General features: G+C 48.8%; 2 protein-coding genes across 3 annotated transcripts in view; one reads left to right on the top strand and one right to left on the bottom strand.

Moving 5' to 3' along the window:
* Positions 1–6: 6 nt before the first annotated feature.
* ASB8 (ankyrin repeat and SOCS box containing 8) lies at positions 7–12,803 on the top strand. 2 transcript variants are annotated; one of them, XM_074979470.1, is made up of 4 exons: positions 7–90; positions 1,127–1,288; positions 5,426–5,530; positions 6,266–12,803. In XM_074979470.1, exons 2-4 carry the CDS (start codon positions 1,172–1,174, stop codon positions 6,896–6,898), a joined length of 855 nt encoding a protein of 284 aa, XP_074835571.1. In that variant the 5' UTR covers positions 7–90; positions 1,127–1,171; the 3' UTR covers positions 6,899–12,803. The 2 variants fall into 2 exon arrangements, with proteins under 2 accessions (XP_074835571.1, XP_074835572.1); XM_074979471.1 differs by lacking the exon at positions 7–90 and adding an exon at positions 477–577.
* A 133-nt stretch (positions 12,804–12,936) lies between these two features.
* Positions 12,937–20,939, bottom strand: part of PFKM (phosphofructokinase, muscle) — a 48,664-nt gene continuing 40,661 nt past the window's right edge. Inside the window, exons 17-23 of the mRNA XM_074979468.1 lie at positions 20,684–20,836; positions 19,182–19,346; positions 16,909–16,970; positions 15,966–16,077; positions 14,935–15,034; positions 14,355–14,460; positions 12,937–13,180 (exon numbers count right to left, since the gene is read on the bottom strand). Of these exons, the coding sequence (XP_074835569.1) occupies positions 13,033–13,180; positions 14,355–14,460; positions 14,935–15,034; positions 15,966–16,077; positions 16,909–16,970; positions 19,182–19,346; positions 20,684–20,836 (846 nt within the window). The 3' untranslated portion in view covers positions 12,937–13,032. The remainder of the gene's footprint in view (positions 13,181–14,354; positions 14,461–14,934; positions 15,035–15,965; positions 16,078–16,908; positions 16,971–19,181; positions 19,347–20,683; positions 20,837–20,939) is intronic.

Here is a 20,939-nt window from a genome sequence, read left to right as displayed (position 1 = left end):
TCCGGTCAATGAGTTTCCGTTTCCGGCCGGGGATAGCGGTTCCCTCCCTGCGGTCGGGGCTGGGCGGAGCGCTGGTCGCTGCAGCGGTTGGTGAGTGCGGCCTGGCCTCCCCTCCCCTCCCCCAGGGCCCCATCGCCACTTTCACACACCCCCCATCGTCTTTTGCATCCCCGTCAGCCCCACTGTTGCCTGTCTCCTTCCCAGCCCCCCACCTCTCGTCACCCTTTGTCTGCCCCCCCCGCCCCCAGCCGGTCCCTGCGCTCTCCTTCCCCTACGAGCCCACTTTGATCCCCGTCTCTCTCACCCCCACCGACTAGTCAGAACCAGTAGCTTGAGGCTGAGTCAGAAACGGGCCTGGCTGTGCTGAGTGAGGGCGTGTGTGCTGGGGGGGGCGGTTCAGGGTTTAAAGTGTCACTCACTTGTGGTGTCCTTTCACCTGCTGCACGATGACCGGCTTTCCTTACCTGTCGGGGTGCTGCAGGCTGCGAAGAAGTTATGGATCCTATCTCCGAGTGCTACCTGCCACCAAAGGAAGGAGATGTGTGGGGGGGAGGTGGTAGGATAAGGAGCATTTTAGGTCAAGAATAGTTGTTTTTTTTTGTTTTTTTTTTTGCTCTGTGTTTTTACAGTTTCTAGCACAGCAGCGTTCTTGATCATGGTGGGGGTCTTTGGCATTACACCGCCACACACTAATGTAACACTCCCATCTTTGTATGTAACCTGCCAAGCCTCCATGCCTCCATTTTCTGTATCTGGCAAAGTGGACTGCAGCCCACAAAAGCTTATGACCAAATAAATTTGTTATTCTTTGACATGCCGCAGGACACCTCATTGTTTTTTAAATGAAAAGTCAGAGTCTTTGACTTTAAAAATTACTGCAAACATAGGAAGGTTACAGACATTCTGTTAACGTTCAGGGATTAATATGTATCTGTCTGACGGAGAAACGTCCATTAGTTCTGAAGCTTTAAAAAAATCCTGAAAAGGAGCAATTATTGATATAAATGCTGCTAGGAAATGGAATGGTGTTTGGCAAATCTCATGAACAGAGTTAAGTCGTCTTACTGAGAGAAATCACGGTTGGTGTGGGGAAGTAAATTTTTTTAAACTCTTGTTTTCTTTCCAGGCAATTTAGAGCATGTGAATTAACTGAAGGAACTTGAGTTCCAGTATGTGGTATATTATGCAGAGCATTCAGAGTAAATACTCCTTGTCAGAGCGGTTGATCCGGACTATAACAGCTATAAGATCTTTCCCTCATGATAATGTTGAAGATCTTATCAGCAGGGTATGTAAACACTATGCTGCTTTCATATTGTGTTTTGAAAGCTTGTGTTCTCTGTCTGCATGTGTCTGAGGAGTTTCAGTGGTTAGGGTATGAACCTGGTTTTGGTTTCGGCTCTCTCACTGCTTTGAGACCTAAAGTAAGCCACTTTCCCTCTCTGTGCTGCTTTCTCCTCTCATTCTTTGTCTATCGTCATTCAGGGCAGAGACTTTCATTGTGTGTTTAGTGCATCCAGAACAACAGAGCTGTGATTGTGGTTGGAGCATGCAAGTTTTACTGTGGAAATGCTGAAGCTGAAAACACATACAATTCTGGGAAGCTATAGAGTGAGGGATCACACAATACCCTTAATTCTGCTGCATTGTGTCTAATCCTCAAAGCATCATAATTCTGTTGCGGGGTTTATACTGTTCTTCTACCCTAGAAATCTTCTTCTGTTATCTCCCCTCTGAGTGAAACTGCTTTCCTAGGGGCACAGCTATTATGGAAATGCATGCTATATAAACACCTGCATACAGGAGAATTTGTAAACAGAGGGTTCAGACAGCCCTTTCCACCTCTTACCCGATGAACAAGGGATTGCAGCTGGGAACTTACAGCAGTGCCGTGTAGATAAGTCTACTTGTAACTGGAGTTTATGCTAACTTGTCAGAGAATGCAGCCTTCTGCAGGAGGCAGAAGGCACTTTGTTGCCTGAGCTTCGTGCCACTCCTGTTGCATTTGGTTCCTTTATTGCATGTAGCATTATGCCAATAGAGTTCTTCTTCTGGGCTCTAGTTTCACACCTCGGTAAATTTACCAGGTTGTGGCAATATGATGTTTTAAAGTTATGATTCAGGCCTCCAAAAATTGAGATTTTTTTTTTTTAATTGGATTTTTTGTCTTGTATTTCTGAGCTTGCAGGGGTATGTTCTCAAGGTTTTTTTTGTTTCTTTGTGTTTTTTTTTTCTCCGCAGCTGTGAGGTCTAGAAAATAATTATGGGACTCCAGGGCGTGTGGCTTTAAGAAAAACAGACCAATTTGAGAACTTGTGATTTAAAAATGAAAGGAGACCATGCTAATGTTGACCTTTAGGGGTAAAAGTTTTCATGCGTGGGCTCTACCTTTGGGCGACTTAAAGAGAAAAGGAAAGTTTGAACATAGAGATGTTAACTAGTGAGCTTCACTTTAAACTGATGAAGCACACTGGTTACAGGCTGCCGCACCCTGTGGGACCCATGCTCCAGCCTGGCTGGAGCAACCCTTGTCCATGGGGGATCTGACCAAGGAGTGTTGCAGGTAGGGGCACTCCAGCCTGGCAGGAGCAAGCCTTGTCTGTGGAGGCTTGTTTTAGACTCAGCTCAGCCTTTTATTTGACAGAATATTTGAAAATACAGGGGAATCAAGCTTTCCACGTATTCTCCTGCTTGCATTTGGTGTAGGAGTTGCACAAATCTGTCTTGCTTGGTAACAAAAACTCTGTCTTTGTCCCACTTGCTCACACCTTCTGTGAGCCAACTTTTCAGCTTTTTCTTCTGCCCACTTGTGTACTGTTAAATACCATTGTTCTGAAATTTTTGCCCCCTTTTAAGATCACTGAGAAAGCATTCCAGATTCAGCGTGTTTGATCAAAATAGTCAAAAAACTGATGCAGTATGGTGTGCATTGTAATGCATTCTATTTAATGCAATAAAAACATGGCTTTTTGGGGGCCTGGTGCTGAAGATGTTGGGGTGCATGTGTTTTGAGAGGCAATGTGAGGAGCTCTTAGAAATAAATCAAGAAGTGAAGAGGTGAGGAAGGACTATGAACCAACTGTATAATCAGTGAGGCAGGGAAGACTTTGTCGGGCAGACTCCAATGCATCACTAACAATAACTTTTCTCCAGCGCTGAGAATGTGGTTCATTTCTGGGTGCATGGGACAGGAGGAGAAAATGGGGGCTGGGGAGAGAGGAGGAGCGAGAGCCATTTGATCTGTTGTTTGTAATCCAGAGCAAGGCACTTTGAACAGAGATCCTGCATGTTGCTCAGACACTTGAGTGTCAAACTCCGATTCTTAAAATTAAACCATAAAATACATTCAGCCCACTGCAAAGGGCAGGCTAAGCACTTGTTTCAGATCACTCACTCTGTTGTAAATGGCAGAGGGTGCAGATTAGCCTTGACTGATTCAGGCAGCTGCCGAGCTATTTTAATCCCTGAGTGTTTTGAGGTTAAGGCAGACCAGCAAAGGTGCTGTTAATCAGCTTGGCGATTAAGAAAGCCCTTTGAAGTGGACAGAATCTTTGGCTTCATACAGTGTGTGGTATAGTCGAACAGTACTTCACTGTCGTCATAGTGTGGGACATGCCTTAACCTGAGATTAGCAGGAAGGTATCTGGATTATATGATTTTCTTTGCTAGTCCTAATATATTGGATGCTGCTGACAAACGGCTGCCAGTGATTCAGGTGCAATTTTGAAAAGTAGGAGCAAGGCCCACCTCTGCCTGAGCCACTTCTAAATGCACAGAAGGCCAGACTTTGTATACAGAAGCCGAAAACCCATCTCTGTATAGAAAAGGAGTCCAGGAATTTAATTTGGGCCTGAAACTGAATGTGTGAAGGGTTAACTAACTTACCACCAACTTTCTCAGTACCCAGTAAAATTGGCGCCAGTGATCCTAGAGTCTGAAGAAAACGTCAGCTGATACTTGCTGGCATTTGTTTGGATGGTGGCTCATATGCCATTTGTGACTGACCCGGAGCTGATATGTAATACTGTTGTGAATGCTGTACATGACTGGTCCGAGGGGAAGTTATGGCACATCATTAGAATTTTCTGAGGGACTATCCTGAGCTAACTCGTGTTAGTGATAGTGGCATGTTCATTATACGCCTGTAATGCTCGAATTCATGTGGGAGCACAACATCGATGGCTTCTCTGAAAAGAACTCCCAAGACGATGGGGCAAGCTGCCAGCTTCAAGCATTCTGTCTCCAACAAGCTGCAGATTTGGTTTTGCTAGACCCGGTAGTTGCCCATTACAACAGAGTTAAAAGTGGTTTGGTTATTATGGGGAAGGGGATGCGCAGGACTCAGATGAGAACAGGGCTGTGGATTGAGGAGTGAGCTGTATTGGAAAGATGAGCTGGCAGAGTGGGTAACAGTGTTAGGGAGTATCCGAGGGGTAGCCGTGTTAGTCTGTACCCACAAAAACAACAAGAAGTCCTGTGGAATCTGACAAAGTGGGTCTTTGCCCACGAAAGCTTGTGCTCCAAAAAAATCTGTTAGTCTGTGAGGTGCCGCAGGACTTCTTATTGTTTTAGTGTTAGGAAGTTAGACCAGCAGACTCTCCATGTGAAGATGATTAAACAGCTGTAAGCTAGACTTGTGTAGAGCTTTTAAGATACTTCTCAAGAATGTTCTTGTTTTTAGTATACGATGCTTAGCTTTAAGGAGGCTGTTGGGTCGCTGGTTACCGCTGTTGGGTCGCTGGTTACCACTCTTGGGTAGAGTCTGCAGGCTCAGAGCCTACATCAGACCTTCTGAGGCAATCGTGGTTAATGCAAGGAGGCTGTGACCCAGGGCCTGAATTCCTGTGATTACATCCCCAGCTAGGTGACTATTAGAAGTCTCAGGCCTGAAGGGGTGTGTGTGTGAACATGCAGAGGGAGTGTATTCAACAGGATGGGGTGGGGTAAGAGGTGCAGTGAGCCTAGTAGCTGTGACACCAATGCCTAGTGATCAAGGTTTATTAAAACGATATATTGGTAATGAGTTGATCTGAATTTTGCCTTGGTGGTTCTGAGTTAAGGGCAGCTCTTATGTGGCCAAGAGAACACTCCAGAGCAATATGTAGCTAAAAAGGGAGTGACTTCTAAAGACACTAAGTGGTAGGATTTAGACATGGTCTGGACGTGAGGATCTTAGACAGTGATCTGAGTTGTAGATGACACCCAGATTCTGATACAAAAAAATTGCTATTACCCATGAGCGTTATTGTCTTAGAACATCTGTTTAGGAGCATTATAAAGAGGTTCTATTGGTCTTGTAAACATATCAGTATATAGCATCCAGAGTGGGAATCTCTCTTGCATTTAGCTGATATGTGTATTATGTAAAATGGGCTGGAATAGAGGCTTTTACTAATATGTTGGTTTTCCCCCTATTTTTCCTCAGGGAGCAGATGTTAACTGTATGCATGGTATCCTGAAGCCATTACATTGTGCTTGCATGGTTGCCGATGCGGACTGCGTTGAACTACTGCTGCAAAAAGGAGCAGAGGTAAGAGTTTAAAAGAACTTCCTTGAAACTGGCTATGAGAGCCATTCAGTTGGGAGCTGAGGCAGCCACAGGAAAGATCTCCTATCGTTTGAAATAAAATCAGCTTGCTGCAGCCTATTAAAAATACCTAAAGTAGCTTTCAAAGCTCTGGGCATGGCATGTGTGTGGTTCTCAGGGAGTCACAGTTACTGTACTGTGTTCTGACAGGATGTGTTTTAGCTACAAAGGTTCAAAGATATGCATGTGAGTGTACGGTGTGTGTATATTTCAGTGACTTGCTTAATGCCTTATGTCCTAGTCAGGCAAATGTGCACTTGCTGAGCTTCACAGCCAATGTTATGCAGTCCGTGACCTCTTTCCTTTTTTGGGTGCATGGGTCTGCAGTTTTACTACTTACTTGTGCGTCAGTTTGGGCAGGAAGGATGGCTGATGCTGGGATTGTATGTTTGGGGATCAAAGTTACATTACTGACTTTAGGGGACGCTTTCCGTATGATCTTAGGCAAGTCACTCCCGTCCTGCACCCATCTGTTTCCTTCGCTGTAATATGTTATAGGAGCATTGCAGCGCAGAGTTGATGCTGCTAACGCTGGTAAAACTCCCTTCAACTTCAGTGGGAGCAAAGCTAGGTCTGTGCTAGGTGCTTTTGCAGATGTCACTCAGAGACTTTTATCCTGTTAATCTTTGTTAAAGTGCAATACTCCTCTCCCGAGAATCCATCCCTGTCTCTCTGCAGGTCAATGCCCTTGATGGGTACAATCGAACAGCCCTTCATTATGCAGCGGAAAAAGATGAGACCTGTGTGGAGATCCTCTTGGAATACGGTGCGAACCCCAGTGCCCTGGACGGGAACAAGGACACACCCCTCCACTGGGCTGCCTTTAAAAACAACGCGGAGTGCGTCCGAACGCTTTTGGAGAACGGCGCCTTGGTTAACGCGCGGGATTATAACGATGACACGCCCCTGAGCTGGGCTGCCATGAAAGGAAACCTGGAGAGTGTGAGCATACTGCTGGATTTCGGAGCGGAGGTCAGGGTGGTTAATTTGAAAGGCCAGACGCCGATATCTAGGCTGGTTGCATTGTTGGTCAGAGGACTTGGTACTGAGCGCGAAGATTCTTGCTTTGATCTTCTTCACAGAGCAATTGGACACTTCGATTTGAGAAAAAATGGTCATATGCCCAGGGAGGTCCTAAGAGATCAGCAGCTGTGCGAAAAACTTACCCTGCTCTGCTCCGCCCCAGGCAGCTTAAAGACACTGTCTCGCTATGCCCTGCGGCGCAGCCTGGGGGTCCAGTTCCTGCCAGATGCAGTGAAGGAGCTTCCCTTGCCTGAGTCCCTGAAAGAATATCTGTTGCTGCTTAGATAAGTGAGAGGTAAATTCCTAGGGGATTCTGCGCCTGATTCACTGTTCCTTGTGCTTCATGGGGATGCCAGTAACCCAGCTAGATTTGTGGCTCCACCTAGACCTCACAAACACCAGGTTCCTTCTCCTCACTCCTGATGACCAGCTGACACCCAAGATTACTCGAAGCTCCAGGGGTTCTCTCTCCTGCTTCCACTTGGAGCACCATACAGGATGGTGACAGCCATGGTGGCGTCTGGCACTGCTATTGACTCAAAAGATGGGAGGAAAACACTTGTGCAGTGTCGTCCAGCATGGGCCTGTTCCCCTCCTCCACCCTTACCAAGCCTCCAGCTGTCTCGAGACACTGCTGAGCAGAATCCCTCACCTTCCCTGCCACAGAGAGACAGATAAGCATCCTGCTTTCCAGAGACTAGGCAAGCTTTAGCAAGAGAGAGGCCTTCCTGGTCAGGTGTGGAGATCAGGTAAAGGGGGTCTATTCCTGCTGGAAGGAGTTAAGCTTTGGAGCATGGGAAAATCCCAGATGGTTGCTCTCGCCTGTTGTGAGCTGGTGCCAGCTGGCTTCTGTGCTGTCTCGACTGAGTTAGCCAGGCAGTAAGCAGGACTCCTGCTTGTGGATTTGTTAGTTTCAGTGGTAGCTTCCCTCCCTCCCCACAAGCACACACACATTGAGTTTGTATTTGTGCATAGATCTCGGAAGGAGAGCTTCCCTCAGAGTGTTTGTATTGCTACTTGCATCCCAACGCTAGCCCAGGAGCAGAGATGGATAACTGCAGGGAAGGGAAGCCCTGCGTGCTGTCTGGAGAGGTGCAGGCTTTGCCTTCACAACGTGTACTGGGAGATTCTTTCCCCTTCCCCAACCCATTGTTTCTAGGATGCATCAGCTCATAATTGTGGGGGACAGGAGGGCTTTAAACATGTTCCTCACAAAGCAAATAGTGTGAGTGCTACAGTTCTCTAGGATCAGGGTGGGGAGGGCGTGAAAAGCTATTGGTGCACCCAGAGCAACAGTCTGTGATCCTGTGGCTCACTGCATAATCCTTAAGGAGAGAGGAGAATCCTCCACCAGTGCTGGGCTCTGCCAGTGCTTTCCAGAGCCTCTATGCACATTGTCTCCATCTGATTTCAGAAAGGCTCCAGTAGCGTTGTCATCTGGGCAGGGCTGGGTATAAAGCAGAGGGGTGTGAGTGAGAGAGAGAGATGGGAGTAACAATAGAACAAGTTTCCCCTCTCAGAAATTCCACCAGCTATGCACACTGTGTGTTAATGAACAGCCCAATCCTGCAATCCAGATGGTTCAGGGCCTCCACTGGAAGAGCCAAATGCCCAAGTGCAGTGCCAGCCTCTTTCAGTGGGAGGCCTGTTCTCCGCTCCAGGAGTTCACCCTGCCAAGAACATGTCTTGCATCCCCTGAGTATTGATGGTAGTGATGTAAAATCCTGTTTAATTGGTAAACGGGTTGTGGGGGATGGAGGGTGGATGGAGGGGCTGGTCCAACCCAGCAGAGCTGGAGCGGCTCTCTGCCACAGACAGGGTCTACTCCAGCCAGAGTAGAGTGCCTGCTTGTGGCATGCCAGGGACCAGGGCTGCTCCAGCTTGGCTGCAGTGTTCCTGCCATCAGTGTTGCCGAGAGCCAGGGGTGTACCAGCATGGCCAGAGCAGCCCCATCTGCAGCATTCTGGCTTTGAACACAATAGGCAGGGGAGCTCTGGTCCCGTTGGAGCAGCTCCCATCCACGGCAGCTTTGGGCATACTGCAGGGTGGGGATTCCTGGCCAGCCGCCCCTTCCCACCAGAGCTGCTGCTGCTGGGGCTAACTCCGGCCTAGCTGGAGTGTCCCTTCCTGTGGGGCTAGAGCAACCCCCTGGCCTGCCAAGCGAGTCTGAACATCCCTAACTGATGGTACCCTGCACTACTGATCTCCAACCCTGTACTCTGGAGCGACGGGAGAGATTCACAGCTTGCAACCCTGGGTGTTTGGTTTGAGACATTCACTCACACTAGCACGTTTGCATGTGTTTGGGTTGAAGTCTGACGCTTGGTTTCGCACTATGCCACCTGCATTTCACTGATCTTATTTTGGAGAGCAGCACCCCTGCTAAGGAGAAAATTCCTCCGTCAGTGCCCTGCTCTTAAGAAGACTGATTTTCAATGAGGTGTTCCCTGGAACAGCGAGTGACACCATCCAAATAGGGGCATGTTCCAAAACAGAACAAGCTGTTGAAAAGATCTTCTCCATATAAAACTCTGCTGGGGTCGGTAAAACACATCCCCTTTCTGGTTTCTCTGGTGATTTGTCTTGTTGCTGTCTGTGTTTTGCACTTACAATAAATCACTCAAGACCAGCTGTAAGCAGTGCACTGAATAGCCCTCTGAGCACCATCAATGCTATTCATCTTTTCACTGATGCTTTCTGGGTGCCATGGGGATTCTCTCCTTATTACATTGCTGCCTTTACACAGGCTTGGTCTTCATTAGAGTAATGCCTTCTGCCCACCGAACTCTAAAGGTGTCCTTTGTGGTTCCAGGATCCCTCCCCTTCTCAGGAAACTGCTCTCTGCTGGCCTCTCCCTTCTTTAACCAGCTGTCTTGGGTGTGGCTCTGCAGATGATGCTCACAGGGTCATGCTCCTGAGGGGTGCTGGTCTTAGTGGAATCAGTAGAATTAGTTCATTTCTGGAGCATGAGATGAGGCTGCCCATTAGATGCCTTCACACTGTCTATGCTGGTCCCCATGCCGTTATGAAGCTGGACAGTAAGCCAGCAATTCTCTTCTGTGAAGAGCCTTCCCCCGCCCCCAAGATTTGTTCTAGCTGAAAGCAGCTGAAAATGTGGGGGTGAGTTAATCTTTGTACTTTGGAGGATAAGACCTGGTGCCTCTCAGTACATACAGAAGGCATTTAACTACCAGTGAGACAAGCCACAAGGGCCATCAGCTTAGCTCGAAACCAGGACAAGCCAGCCGCCTCAGCTGGTGGGGGGAAAAAATGGTAAGTAAGTGTGTTGTGGGAAAATCTTTTGGAGAGAGGAACCCTCATTTGTTGTTTTGGTGGAAACTTCCACTGATCTTCAGACAACACCCTCTCCTCCCCCCACATCCCTAGAAAAAGGGGTCCAAGTTCTTTCCTCACTCTTTTTTACTCATTCCAACAAAAACTATATTTAAAAAGCCGCAATGTTAAAGTGGGGAAAAAAAATCAAAATTGTTTTGAAATTCTTGTAAAAGTAGAGTCAGGGGTGGGGAATGTTTCTACAGCCCTGTCTGTCAACTCCTGTTTAACAAAAAAAAAAAAGAAAAAAGCTTTCACTACCTTGTCAGCCTGAATTTCCCGAGAGGTTGAGAGCAGTGGTTGGCATTTGCATCTCACTTGTTAGCACCTCCACTGCAGTGTGACCTTTCAAATGAAGGCAAGAGCTGCAGTGCTCACGTGCTTCTCCTCTGCCTTGTTTTAGCAGCCTGGAAGAGCGTGAAGTCACATGCATGTGACAAAGTTGGTAGGTACAGTATTTGTAGCATTCTTGGGCTCCGGCCTCAGCATCTACAAATTACCACGTGCTGGGGTACAGGATTGTCATACTGGAGCAGGAGGGAGCGTGGTTGTGGGGACATTGTAGGGTTAGGGGATTAGGACTCAGGTCAGGTCTGCGTTAAGAAACTTTTGCTGGCACGGGTGTGTTGGTTCAGGACGTGGCTCTCTTTTGGTGACCTTTCTATACCAACAAACCTCCTGCTCTAGATGCAGTGATACCAACTTTCAAGAGCTTTTGTTGGCATTGGCTATTTCACTCCAGGAGCTGATACAAGCTATCCCAGTGCCAGCCTGGCTGGTCCCTATGAGATGTGTGTACACTAGGATGGTTTTCCAGGACAGCTGTACAGATTTCTGCAGCACTGGGGGACTGGTCTCAGCACAGCCAATGCATGACCTAACTCAGCCCTCTGCCTCTGTTTCCCCAGCTGTTAAAAGAGGGCTAGTACTGCTCTGCTGAAGAAGGGGGTTGAGGATAACGTGAGGTGCTCATTTATAATGCTATGTGATGTGCCCAGCTAATTGGCTGTGAGCAGAATGTGTCCACAGAGGTTCTGACTCCATGGGTGCTCCTCTGGGGCAGGAGCACCCACAGGGCAAAATGGTAGGGGCTCCCAGTCAGCACCTGACACTTCCCACCTGCCACCAGCCCCTGTGGAGGAGCACCTCCTCCTCTTTCCCAGCACCTCGAACAGCAGCTGTTTCCCTGCATTTGGAGGAGAGAAGGGTGTAAAGGAAGGGGGAGGAGCGAGAACTTGGCATGCTCCAGGGCAGGGGTTGGAAGAGGTGGGATGGGGTGGAGCCTTGGGGAACGGGGTGGTGTGGGGCAGAGCTCGGGAGCCAAGCAGTCCCTGACCCTAGAGTGCGTTCAAGCCATGGCATTCCCAGAGCATTGATTGCTTAAGTGTTGTTAGGACGTATGCACTGGAATCGGGAGTGCCCACACACCTGCCCCCACTAGCTTTGACTGAGGTTGGTTGTTAGAAAAGCAGCATGCTGAACCGGACTCTCACCTAGACCTTGGCGATCCTATAGCCCCACCATGGCCCTGCTGCGGCTTTTAGCAGGCTCTCTTGGGTATGGCTGCAGTCAGGCCTGTGACTGGTGCCTTTGTAGACATAGCTTGTAAGCCAGCTTTGGGCATTTTAGACAAGTGAGGGGCCATGAGTGGACCTCCTTCAGCTCAGTGGTTCGCAAGATTGGTGGGACCAAGACAGGCTCTCAGGACAGGGGAGTTTTGCTAAGTGCACTGGAATTTGCAGGGTGCGCCAATTAAACCGTAACAATGCTTTGATTGGCTGCCGAGGGTAGACATTGCGTGCTCAGTCATCGTTGTCTGCTGTCAGCACGTTCTTTGCTTCATGTGCCTATCCCTTTAGTAATATCAGTAGGTTGGAATCATGGAGAATTTGCCAGTTCCACACCTGGGGAACAGTAAAATGTCTCCCAGGGTACACGTGGGAGGAACCGCACATGGGCTGGATGTGGCCTGTAGGTTACAAGTTGCCCACCCCATTTGTGCAGACTGCCCCAGAGTGAGGCTCAATCCATGCCTGTGGCTCCTACCTGACACTCATAATACAGATTAGTAACAGGATTCAGTAAGATTGATGCTGTTAACTCCCTGGTCAAATGCTTGTTTATTCAAGTGTCTAGAGAAAAGACGTTGTAATAGCTCCACCCAGAGGCTGGGTCTACACGTGCCCCTTCTCGTTAATGAGCGGGTTCAAAAGATGCTAGTGAGGCACCTCATTAGCATAATGGCAGCCACAGCAATTCGAAAGTGCAGATTTTCGAATCGTGCGCCGCCCATGGTGATCGGAAGAAGGGCTTTTGAAAACGGGGGGGGTCCTTTCGGAAGGTCCTGTCTCCACGGGTGGCGCATGATTCGAAAAGCCACTTTTGAATTGCCGTGGCTGCCCTTATGCTAATGAGGCCCTGCATATTCATTGCAGCACCTCATTAAGATCTTTCAAACCTGCTCATTAACATGCCCCTTTCAAAAGGAAGGGGCACGTGTAGACACAGCGATGGTGTTTATTCTCATTTTGCTGATCCTTCCTGCTGTCCCTTGTGCCCATTCAGAATCAAGGGTTTCTTTTAATACTGTGCCCTAAATTAGACTCAAGTTTTAAAATAAGTTATATGAATATAAAAGAGGCCTGACCACCACATCCATTTAAACTATCCCAGGGAAGCTAAAATCAGTCCCAGAAAATGCATTTCATAGCTGTTTTTTTAACCCCTAAATGAAGCAGTTCTAGCCGGTTGGAGTGGAGATCCATCAACTACATGAAACAATGTGCCCAGATGCAGACAGACATCTTTCTCTCCAAATGCAAGAAAATGGACATTGTACCCAAGGGACTGACAGCAGAAAAACCCATTACTATATACCAGGGTATTGTATTGCCATCCTGTGAGTTGGGTATCTCATTTTCATACCCACACATGGCTGGCTGCAGCCGCGGCTACTGTATAAATGATAAGACTCTTGCATTCTGAGCTGGGGCCATGAGCTAAAATAAATTAGAATTTTATTTCAGAGGTCCCTGATGCAAAAAACTATTTTTTAGAGGGAGATCTGTTTGTGTTGCCTCTCCAGCTTTTCAGACGTTAGCCTCAGGCAGCAGCCCCTTGTGAGTGATGTGTTCTAAGTGGGCCTTCTCCGAGGTATCCAAGTCTATCTCGTATTTGGCCAGGATCTTTAAGATTGGACGGAGTTTTAACCACCATTGTTGTTTGGGGATGCGGTGCCTGTTGGGGAGAAAAACAGATAGTGTAACAACCACTGAAAGATGGGGGACAAATGCTGCTTCTTGGATTACAGGAAGGGGCCCGGATACTGATGGTGAGTACTGTAGTGGAAACTGATAGAGAAGAGGAGTTATGATGAGCAGTGGCTTTGTATTCCACACCTCTGTATTACACAGGCGTGTGTGATGTTGCTCATTAATGAGCTAATAGCTTGGAAAAGGCTAATGGTCCATCTACGCTACCCAGCAGATCCACCAGCTCGGGGCTGATCTAGGGTTCAGTTTCACACACCTAGTTCAATTTTGTGCGTCTTCACTATCAGTGTCAATACTTCTCACTCTTGCGAGTTTCACCTGTCTACCTTCCTCAGTGAGGATACCCAGGTAAGTTGATCGCAGCTACATCAATTCTGGCTATACAGTTGCAATAGCTGGAACTGCACCTCTATGACTGACAAAGGTGTAGCGGAGACCTGGTCTTAGAGGAGTTACCACGAAGATGAAAGCAAAGAGCTGACTGAGTTACTGCTCCCACCTGAAAGTAACGCTGGGAGGCTGTAGGTATGTGGTTTTTTTAATCCATAGTTTTCATGTTCAGAGGGGATATTTTGTTAATCTAGCTTTACCTGCTGCAAGGGTCAACCCTTCCTCTGTGATGCCAGCAGTGTCTGTACTTTCTGGCGGAGATGAAGCATAATTTTTAGGACAAAAATCCAGTCCTCGCTCTTAGACGCCAAGCGATTGTGTCCCTCGGGAAGCCACTCCCATTGTTTTACTCCGGTGTAAGGCACAGATTTTTATTTCCAACCCTGTGATCTTTATCTAGTTTCAACTTCCCGCTCCTGGGTCTCGTTACTCCTTTGACTGCTGGGTTCAAAAACCCTTTTACATGTGTTGTAAAGGCCACCAGCAGTAACTGCTCTGTACCCTTCCACTCTCTTTACCCATCCGATACTTAAGTGAATTGAGCATTAAGACTTCCTCCGCTTCTGTTGGGATGCTATTCTCTACACAGAGATTTCCCCAGTAGGACGACTTACCCTGATAGCCCTGTCTCTTAAAGACCAACCCTTTATAACCTCCCTCTGCTTTCTAACCCTTTTCAGATGTGTTCATTGATCCATCACCAGGATGGTAGCTGCATAGGAAACTGGGAGGCTATTTGAAAAACCTACTCAAAATCTGTCTGTTCTTGGAGTTCAGCGAGTGGCTGGAAGAGGAGGCTTCGTCTGCGCATGCCTAAGAGACAGGCGGTGTCTGGGGTGTTGGCAAAGATTCGACCTGCAAGAAATTGGAGGGAAACCACCTTAGTATTTCCAGCACTCAGCTCATCCCTTGCAGGTTGTGGATTGTGTGCCCAAGTGGCATACACCTGGGCGGGGAAGTGGAGATCAAAGCATGACCGCTGGAGGCCAGCCCCAGCTGTGACAGTGAGGCTTCCTGGGGACTGTTATATGGTTGTACAGGCCCAGAGCCATTCATTCTGCCTGGAAACAGGTTCCAGCCTGTCCACTGATTGCATTGGGCATGTAGCCCTGAGGACGGGGGATTTTGAAGTCGAGGACTGATGCTGGATGAGTACAAAGTAATCAAAAAGCACAGCCAAATGCAGGGAGCTTTCCTCCTCAAGTGCATTTGTTGAGCTTAGCAGCCCCAGGAGTTAATTTCTAACCAGCACCACCCCGTGCACTACGCAACCTGCTGCACCACGTTCATGGGTCATGTGGCCCCTTCCCAATGTGCTGTGTGACCTACCATGCCTGGAGCATTCCTTTATTTTTCCGGTGATCCATGCTACAGATTTCGCGCCCATCTTGGTTCCAAAGTTCCTGTCGAAGGGAGTTGGTGTCCCGCCCTGCCATTTGCAACGAGAGAGGTCGTTTGGTTTCGGACAAGGCGAGTTGACACAAGAGGGAAAATTGCTGCCTTTCAGTGGGATATCTGGCGCATCACCCGCCAGAAGGCAGAATTAATTGGGCATAAAGCTATTACAGCATCCAGCTGCATCAACCCCAAATTCCAGCACCTGTGATCAACCCCTGGCACTGGGCCCTGCAAGGCGGGTGCTGACTAACGCTTCCTGTCTCTCCCAAGAGGGGATTTTGGAGCCCAAAAGAGCTGCTGGAAGCCAATGCAGCTGCTCCTTTCCAGATACCGGGTCACCTGGTTTGTCTATACTTACTGGAAGATTGACCTGTTCTGGATCAATCTTCCGGAGTCCAATTTCATGTGCTTGATAAAAATGCACAAAATCAAAGTATCTGAGGTTGGCAGGCGACCTCTTATGCTCCTCAATATCAGGAGGAGTAAGGGAGGTTAATGGAAGAAACGTTCCCATCATCCTCCCTCAGTGAGGGTGGCCATGTAAGTCGATTGTGGAGAAGTCGATTCTAGCTATGCAATTGTCATAGCTAGAATTGCATGTCTGCAGTCGACTTACCGACCCTCGATTGAAGCAATAGGCAGAGGAAAAGTGGCCCTGAAGTGGGAGGGGCGCACAGCCTTGCTGTCAGGAGGAGAGCGTCCTCTGGTATTGAGCATATTACAAAGACACTGACTGAGATCAGGGCTCCTTTGTGCTGAGCAGTACAGAGACAAGCCCTGGCGCAAAGTACTCATGGCCTAAGCAGCCAGGGAGAGGGCAGGGAAACAGGCATAAAGAGCAGGGGGACCTCTCACAAGGTCACTCACTAGTGAGAGGCAAACCTGGGACTGGAACTCTTGTCTCCTGAGTCCCCTCCTGCCCCACCCACTAGGCTGTGCGGCCTCACCAGCCTCTGCTTTACCTGCTGCATGTGTCCCAGCACGTTCTTCCTGCTTTCGAAGATGCCCTTCCCCTCCTCTGAATACAGATTGAAGATGAAGTCAGTGGTGTAGTTTTCGTTGGACTTCTCATTCCTGTAATGTGCAAACAAGACAGACCAAGTGAAAGATGGGGGGCAGGGGCACAGCCAGGCCCAGACTCCTCAACTGTGTGGCTCAAAACTTTGGGGTGGATTGGAAAAACCTGGGGCAGGAAGGAGATTGGCTAACAGAGAAATACAGCCTGCTTAGGCGGAGCTGGTGGGCAAACCACTGCTCCAGGTCAGCCCTCTGCAGATCCACTGGGCCTGCATTGACCACGGTTCTCATGCGTGAGTGCGGCCAGAAAGCTTTGTTGCCGTTACGCCAGGGCCTGTCATGCAGGGAGATGAACAGATCTTTTTCCACAGACTGGGATGTGGGGAACATTTCGCCAATGACCCCAGATCCTAAATCCCATTGGAAGGCAGGGGGACTTAGGTTTCCAAGGCCCTGGGCCACAAAGGTGTTTAGGGTTCTGATTCCTACCAAAATCAATGGGCATCTTTGAGGAGCGGAGCCTAAGTGACTTAGGTGTGTTAGAAAACGTTGCCTGCAAATTTGGTTGGATTTCATTAATCTGGAGGTCCCTTGGTGGTCTTTGCACCAGGATTCCGATTACTTTCCATCCCTTTGTGACACCATTGTCAATACAGGCTGTGGAACATCCATCAGAGGCATCCAGCATCATATGGACTATCCAATATGGCGAATGGAAAAGTGCTTTATGAGAAGGAAACTGTTCCAGAGAAGACAAGTGACTTGCTCAAGGTCAACCAATAGGGCTGTGGCAAAGCCAGGAACGGAACCTAGACTCTACGTCCTGGCCCCTGATCCAAGCAGCAGCCTGTGACTATCCCTCAGCTGACTTGTTTTGACGCTGCTTACCTCAATACCAGGCCTCTCTTCACTGTTGTCTTCATTTTCTCAGTCAGATGCTTGACGTTAACCTGTCGATGCAGAAAAGAGCAGGAGGCTTCTGAGATACCTGGGATTTTTTTTTTTTTTAAACAAATGCAGGTATTTTAAAAGCAACCTTTTGAAGGAGTAAATGCCAGTCCCTGTCTGCTCAGGGAGCAGAAAACATCTCCAGGGCGTAAAGTAGGGAAGCTCAGCTACAGGTCTATCACAGGGGTCAGCAGCTTTTCCAAGGCAGAGCACCAAAATTGGAGCTTTTGACCTCTATGTAAGGTCCTAGTGCTGGTGATAAAGTCTCTAATAGTCCTACTTACAACAGCTTCATTAATAGATACATTAAGATGCAGAGCTTTACCGTTCAGGTGGTGGTTGGTAGCATTAGCTGGTCTTTGGTTAATCTGCAGCTGGCCTGGCTTTGAGCAAGCTGCCAGCTACATGGGGGAGGAGAGGTGGGGCTGAGCTCCCGCCTCCTGTGCCAATGGAAAAAAAAATCAGCTTGTGCGCCACTCTTGGCACCTACGCAGGGGGTTGCTGACCCCCCGTCTGTCAGGTGAGAGGAACAGCAAAGCTCACCAGACTGCCGTAATGCCCTTGTGATGTAAACCTAAAATGCAGTGACTGAGGCTTCAGAACCACCATTGACTTTAATGGGATGTTACAGCCAGTGGTGGAACAGTGACATGTGATTGGACTCTTTTTGTAGGGGAGACTTGCCTAGCCCCATTGCTGATTTCAGTTTAGTCAGTAGGCTCCACGCAGGAGGTGCTGGGAGAGATCCTTCAGCCTGCAGGATGCTTAAAGTTGGTGTAGGTGGTCAGGATGACCCCCTTCGGCCTTACAATTGCACTATTACAGTTCAGGACTTGTCTTATGGCATGGACCAGACTCCCACCATGTTAAGCACTGTGCAGAGACAGCCCAAAAAGCCAGTCTGAGCTCCAAAGTTCCTTGGTGGCATTAGCGCAGTGCTAAAGGGCCTTGGTGTAAATAAGAGCCTGGCCCTAAAAAAGCCGGAAGAACTCCACCGCAGCCCAGGGCCTTGCTCTGGCCTGAGAGCAGCATCACCATGAGCCACGTTTGCTCCTTTGCCTGACATGGCACTTTTCAGCAGTAAGTTGAATAAGTCAATTCACACCAGACTTTAAATTCCCCAGGGAGCTGGTTATTCTGAGATCCTCAGATTAGCATGCGTCCCTGCCCTCCAGGATACAGGCCAAGGGCTGAATGAAGCACGTAGCACTCCATTGACTTTGGCAGATTTGCACTTGTTTCAGTCAGTGGCAACTTTGGCCTTGAAGATGCTGGCATGCCAAAGCCCCAGGTGGTTCCTGGACAGTGGGGAACAAACCCTGGGGGCTCTGGATCATGAGGAGCTGTTGGCAAAGCTAAAAATCCATCTCCGTTAGCCTCTTCTATAGCAGCCTGTATGTGGTGTCCCAGCCAGCTAGAACACTATGAACACGGCCTCAGGAGAAACCAAAATAGCTCTTGGGAGGATAGGCTCACAAACACTGGTCATATTTGACTCCTCCAGTGCTAATGTTGAAGCCATGATCATTCACTGACAAGTTCGTTGGACTGGTCACACGGTCCAGATGTCCGATCAACGCCTCCCAAAACAGGTTCTGTCTTCCAAGTTGGAAGAAAGACAGAGGAGCGTTGGAGGCCAGCAGAAGTGAGGTAAGGACGTACTGGTGGCACACATGGAAAAGTGCAGCATTGGTGTTGACACTTGGGAGAACCACCCCCCAGTGGAGAAAGGTAATAGGTGAGCAGGTGGCAGAATTGGAGAGGTCCCACCACAGTGAAGACAAGGAGAGGTGGAGAAGGAGAAAAGGGTGGCAAAAACTGCCCCACGCCCCTCCAACAGCTCCCAGCACCTGCCCCTTCTGTGATCAGACCTGTAGCTCCAGAATCGGGCTGATCATCATCAGTCTGACAAATGAGGAGTGCTATGAAGACGTCCTCGTTATCGAGCGACCAGCAAGAGACAAGTGGAGCACCACACCGAATGGGAGGGGTGGGTTAGACCTGCTCCCTTGGTTCCCAGCACTGCACCCACCGTGCTTTCCAGATACATGTCTCTGCGCTGCTGCAGCTCTACGCCTGTCCAGTGGAGGGCGCTTGGACAGTGGGTGAAGAAGCCCATGTGCAGCGTATTTGTGTTGTGCTGTACCAGAGCACAAGGAAACAGAGGCCGTGTTTTACCAGATGCTCCTCAGCCCTGGTAAAGAGGCTCTCACCTGTAAGTCATGGATGGTGAAGGGATCTTCATAAATATAAGCTGCATCTGCTCCTGCAGCCAAGCCAGCCATGGTGGCCAGGTAGCCACAGTACCCTCCCATGGTCTCAATGATGAACACCCGTCTTTTGGTGCCGGCAGCCGATTGTTTGATACGGTCACAGGTCTGGGGAGAGAAGAGGAACAAGATTTACCGAGTCACTTCATAAAGGAGATGAAAGCTGGGGCAACATGAACAAGGGTGAAAAACTATTCTGGAGGGTGAGGATGGGTGTCTCTGTGAACCCCATCAGTGGGAGAGATACTTTCCCATACATCCCACCCCAGGCAGGCTCCTGGAGTTGGGGAAAGGAATCTCTCTGTAGAAGGCTGAAGTGTAGTCGGCTCTTAGCGCCAGAATTTTGTAGTGGCTCAGATTCACTGGGATCTTGTTCTGTTGTGGTAATGGAGAACCTGGGCCAAGCAGGCAGTGGAAGCAGATGCCAATGGGGAATGAGGTGGGGATGTCACACTGAATTTTAGGGGAGGATTGGCATCTTGCAAGCCAGCTGGGAGTTGTAGAGGCAGCATGGGGTGCATGGCTGGAGGGACTGGGCAGAAATTGCATGGAAACTGAGCACAGCAGTTCAATCACTCTTTCACCATCTCTCCATGGAAGGAGAGTGTCAGAGGGGGTAGCCGTGCTGGTCTGTATCCAGAAAAACAATGAAAAGCCATTACATGCATCTGATGAAGTGGGTTTTTGCCCACAAAAGCTTATGTTCCAAAAAAGTCAATTAGTCTATGAGGTGCCACTGGACTGCTTGTTGTTTTCATGGGAGGGGAGTTAGCTGCCAACCCTTCTCCTGGTACATCGCCCACCATGGGCTCAGCTGCATTGAGAGGGAGGGGCTCTGCTTTGCTCCACCCACTCCCCACCCTGCCCACACCTCTTCAAAGCAAGGGGATGAGCAGCATTCTTCTTTGCACAATATGTCAATCATGGTTATCCCCCCCGCCCCCCCATGTAAGGCAAGTGGGCTCCCGTACGCACAATCGACCAGGCTCATAACTGAGGCCTTAGAAAGATGCAGCTGTTACAGATCTACCAATATACATTTTGTATTTCCAGAGGCACTGAAAATGCTTTTTAATAGACCACCACAGATGATACTCAGAATATGGACTGTAATCCAGCCTGCAGCTGGGCCGTGGGTTGAGCTAACCAATTCAAGCCTCAGATGAGAAATGTACAAAGCAGGTCATTGCTAGTATTGGGGCGGAGGAGAAAAAGGGAGAAACTTTTGAGGTGTTTTGCATGTTCGGTTTGAAAATGTTAAGAAATTCTGCAAGCTTGAACTTTCGACAAGCAAATAGATTTGACCTGCTCTATAATGTTCTCAGTGCTTTCTCCTGATTTCGGATGGGACAATCCCAGCAGTGCTGTATGGCCTTTGAACGTATGAGCCCCGCTATTAGTGGATGGGGCTATTCCTTAGGGCAGAAAGATTTACAATCCTTTACCGTGGTGATAGTATTGAGGGCCGTGTCTGCGCCGATGCTGAAGTCGGAGCCGGGGACGTTGTTGGACACGGTGGCTGGAATGATGCACAGCGGGATACAGAGCTCTTCGTATTTGCCGCGACCTTCTATGAGCTCTAAGCTCCCGGTGAAAGCCTGCGGGATGCCGGGAAGAAAGGGAGAGCATTGAAAAGACCAGGGGTTGCTTCCAGCTGGGGCCATGGTCACCATGGAAGAGGGGATGGAGGGGGAAGCTTTT

The sequence above is a fragment of the Carettochelys insculpta genome, chromosome 29 (assembly GCF_033958435.1).
Source record: "Carettochelys insculpta isolate YL-2023 chromosome 29, ASM3395843v1, whole genome shotgun sequence".
Lineage (NCBI taxonomy): Eukaryota > Metazoa > Chordata > Testudines > Carettochelyidae > Carettochelys > Carettochelys insculpta.
This window is presented reverse-complemented; position numbering and strand designations above follow the sequence as displayed.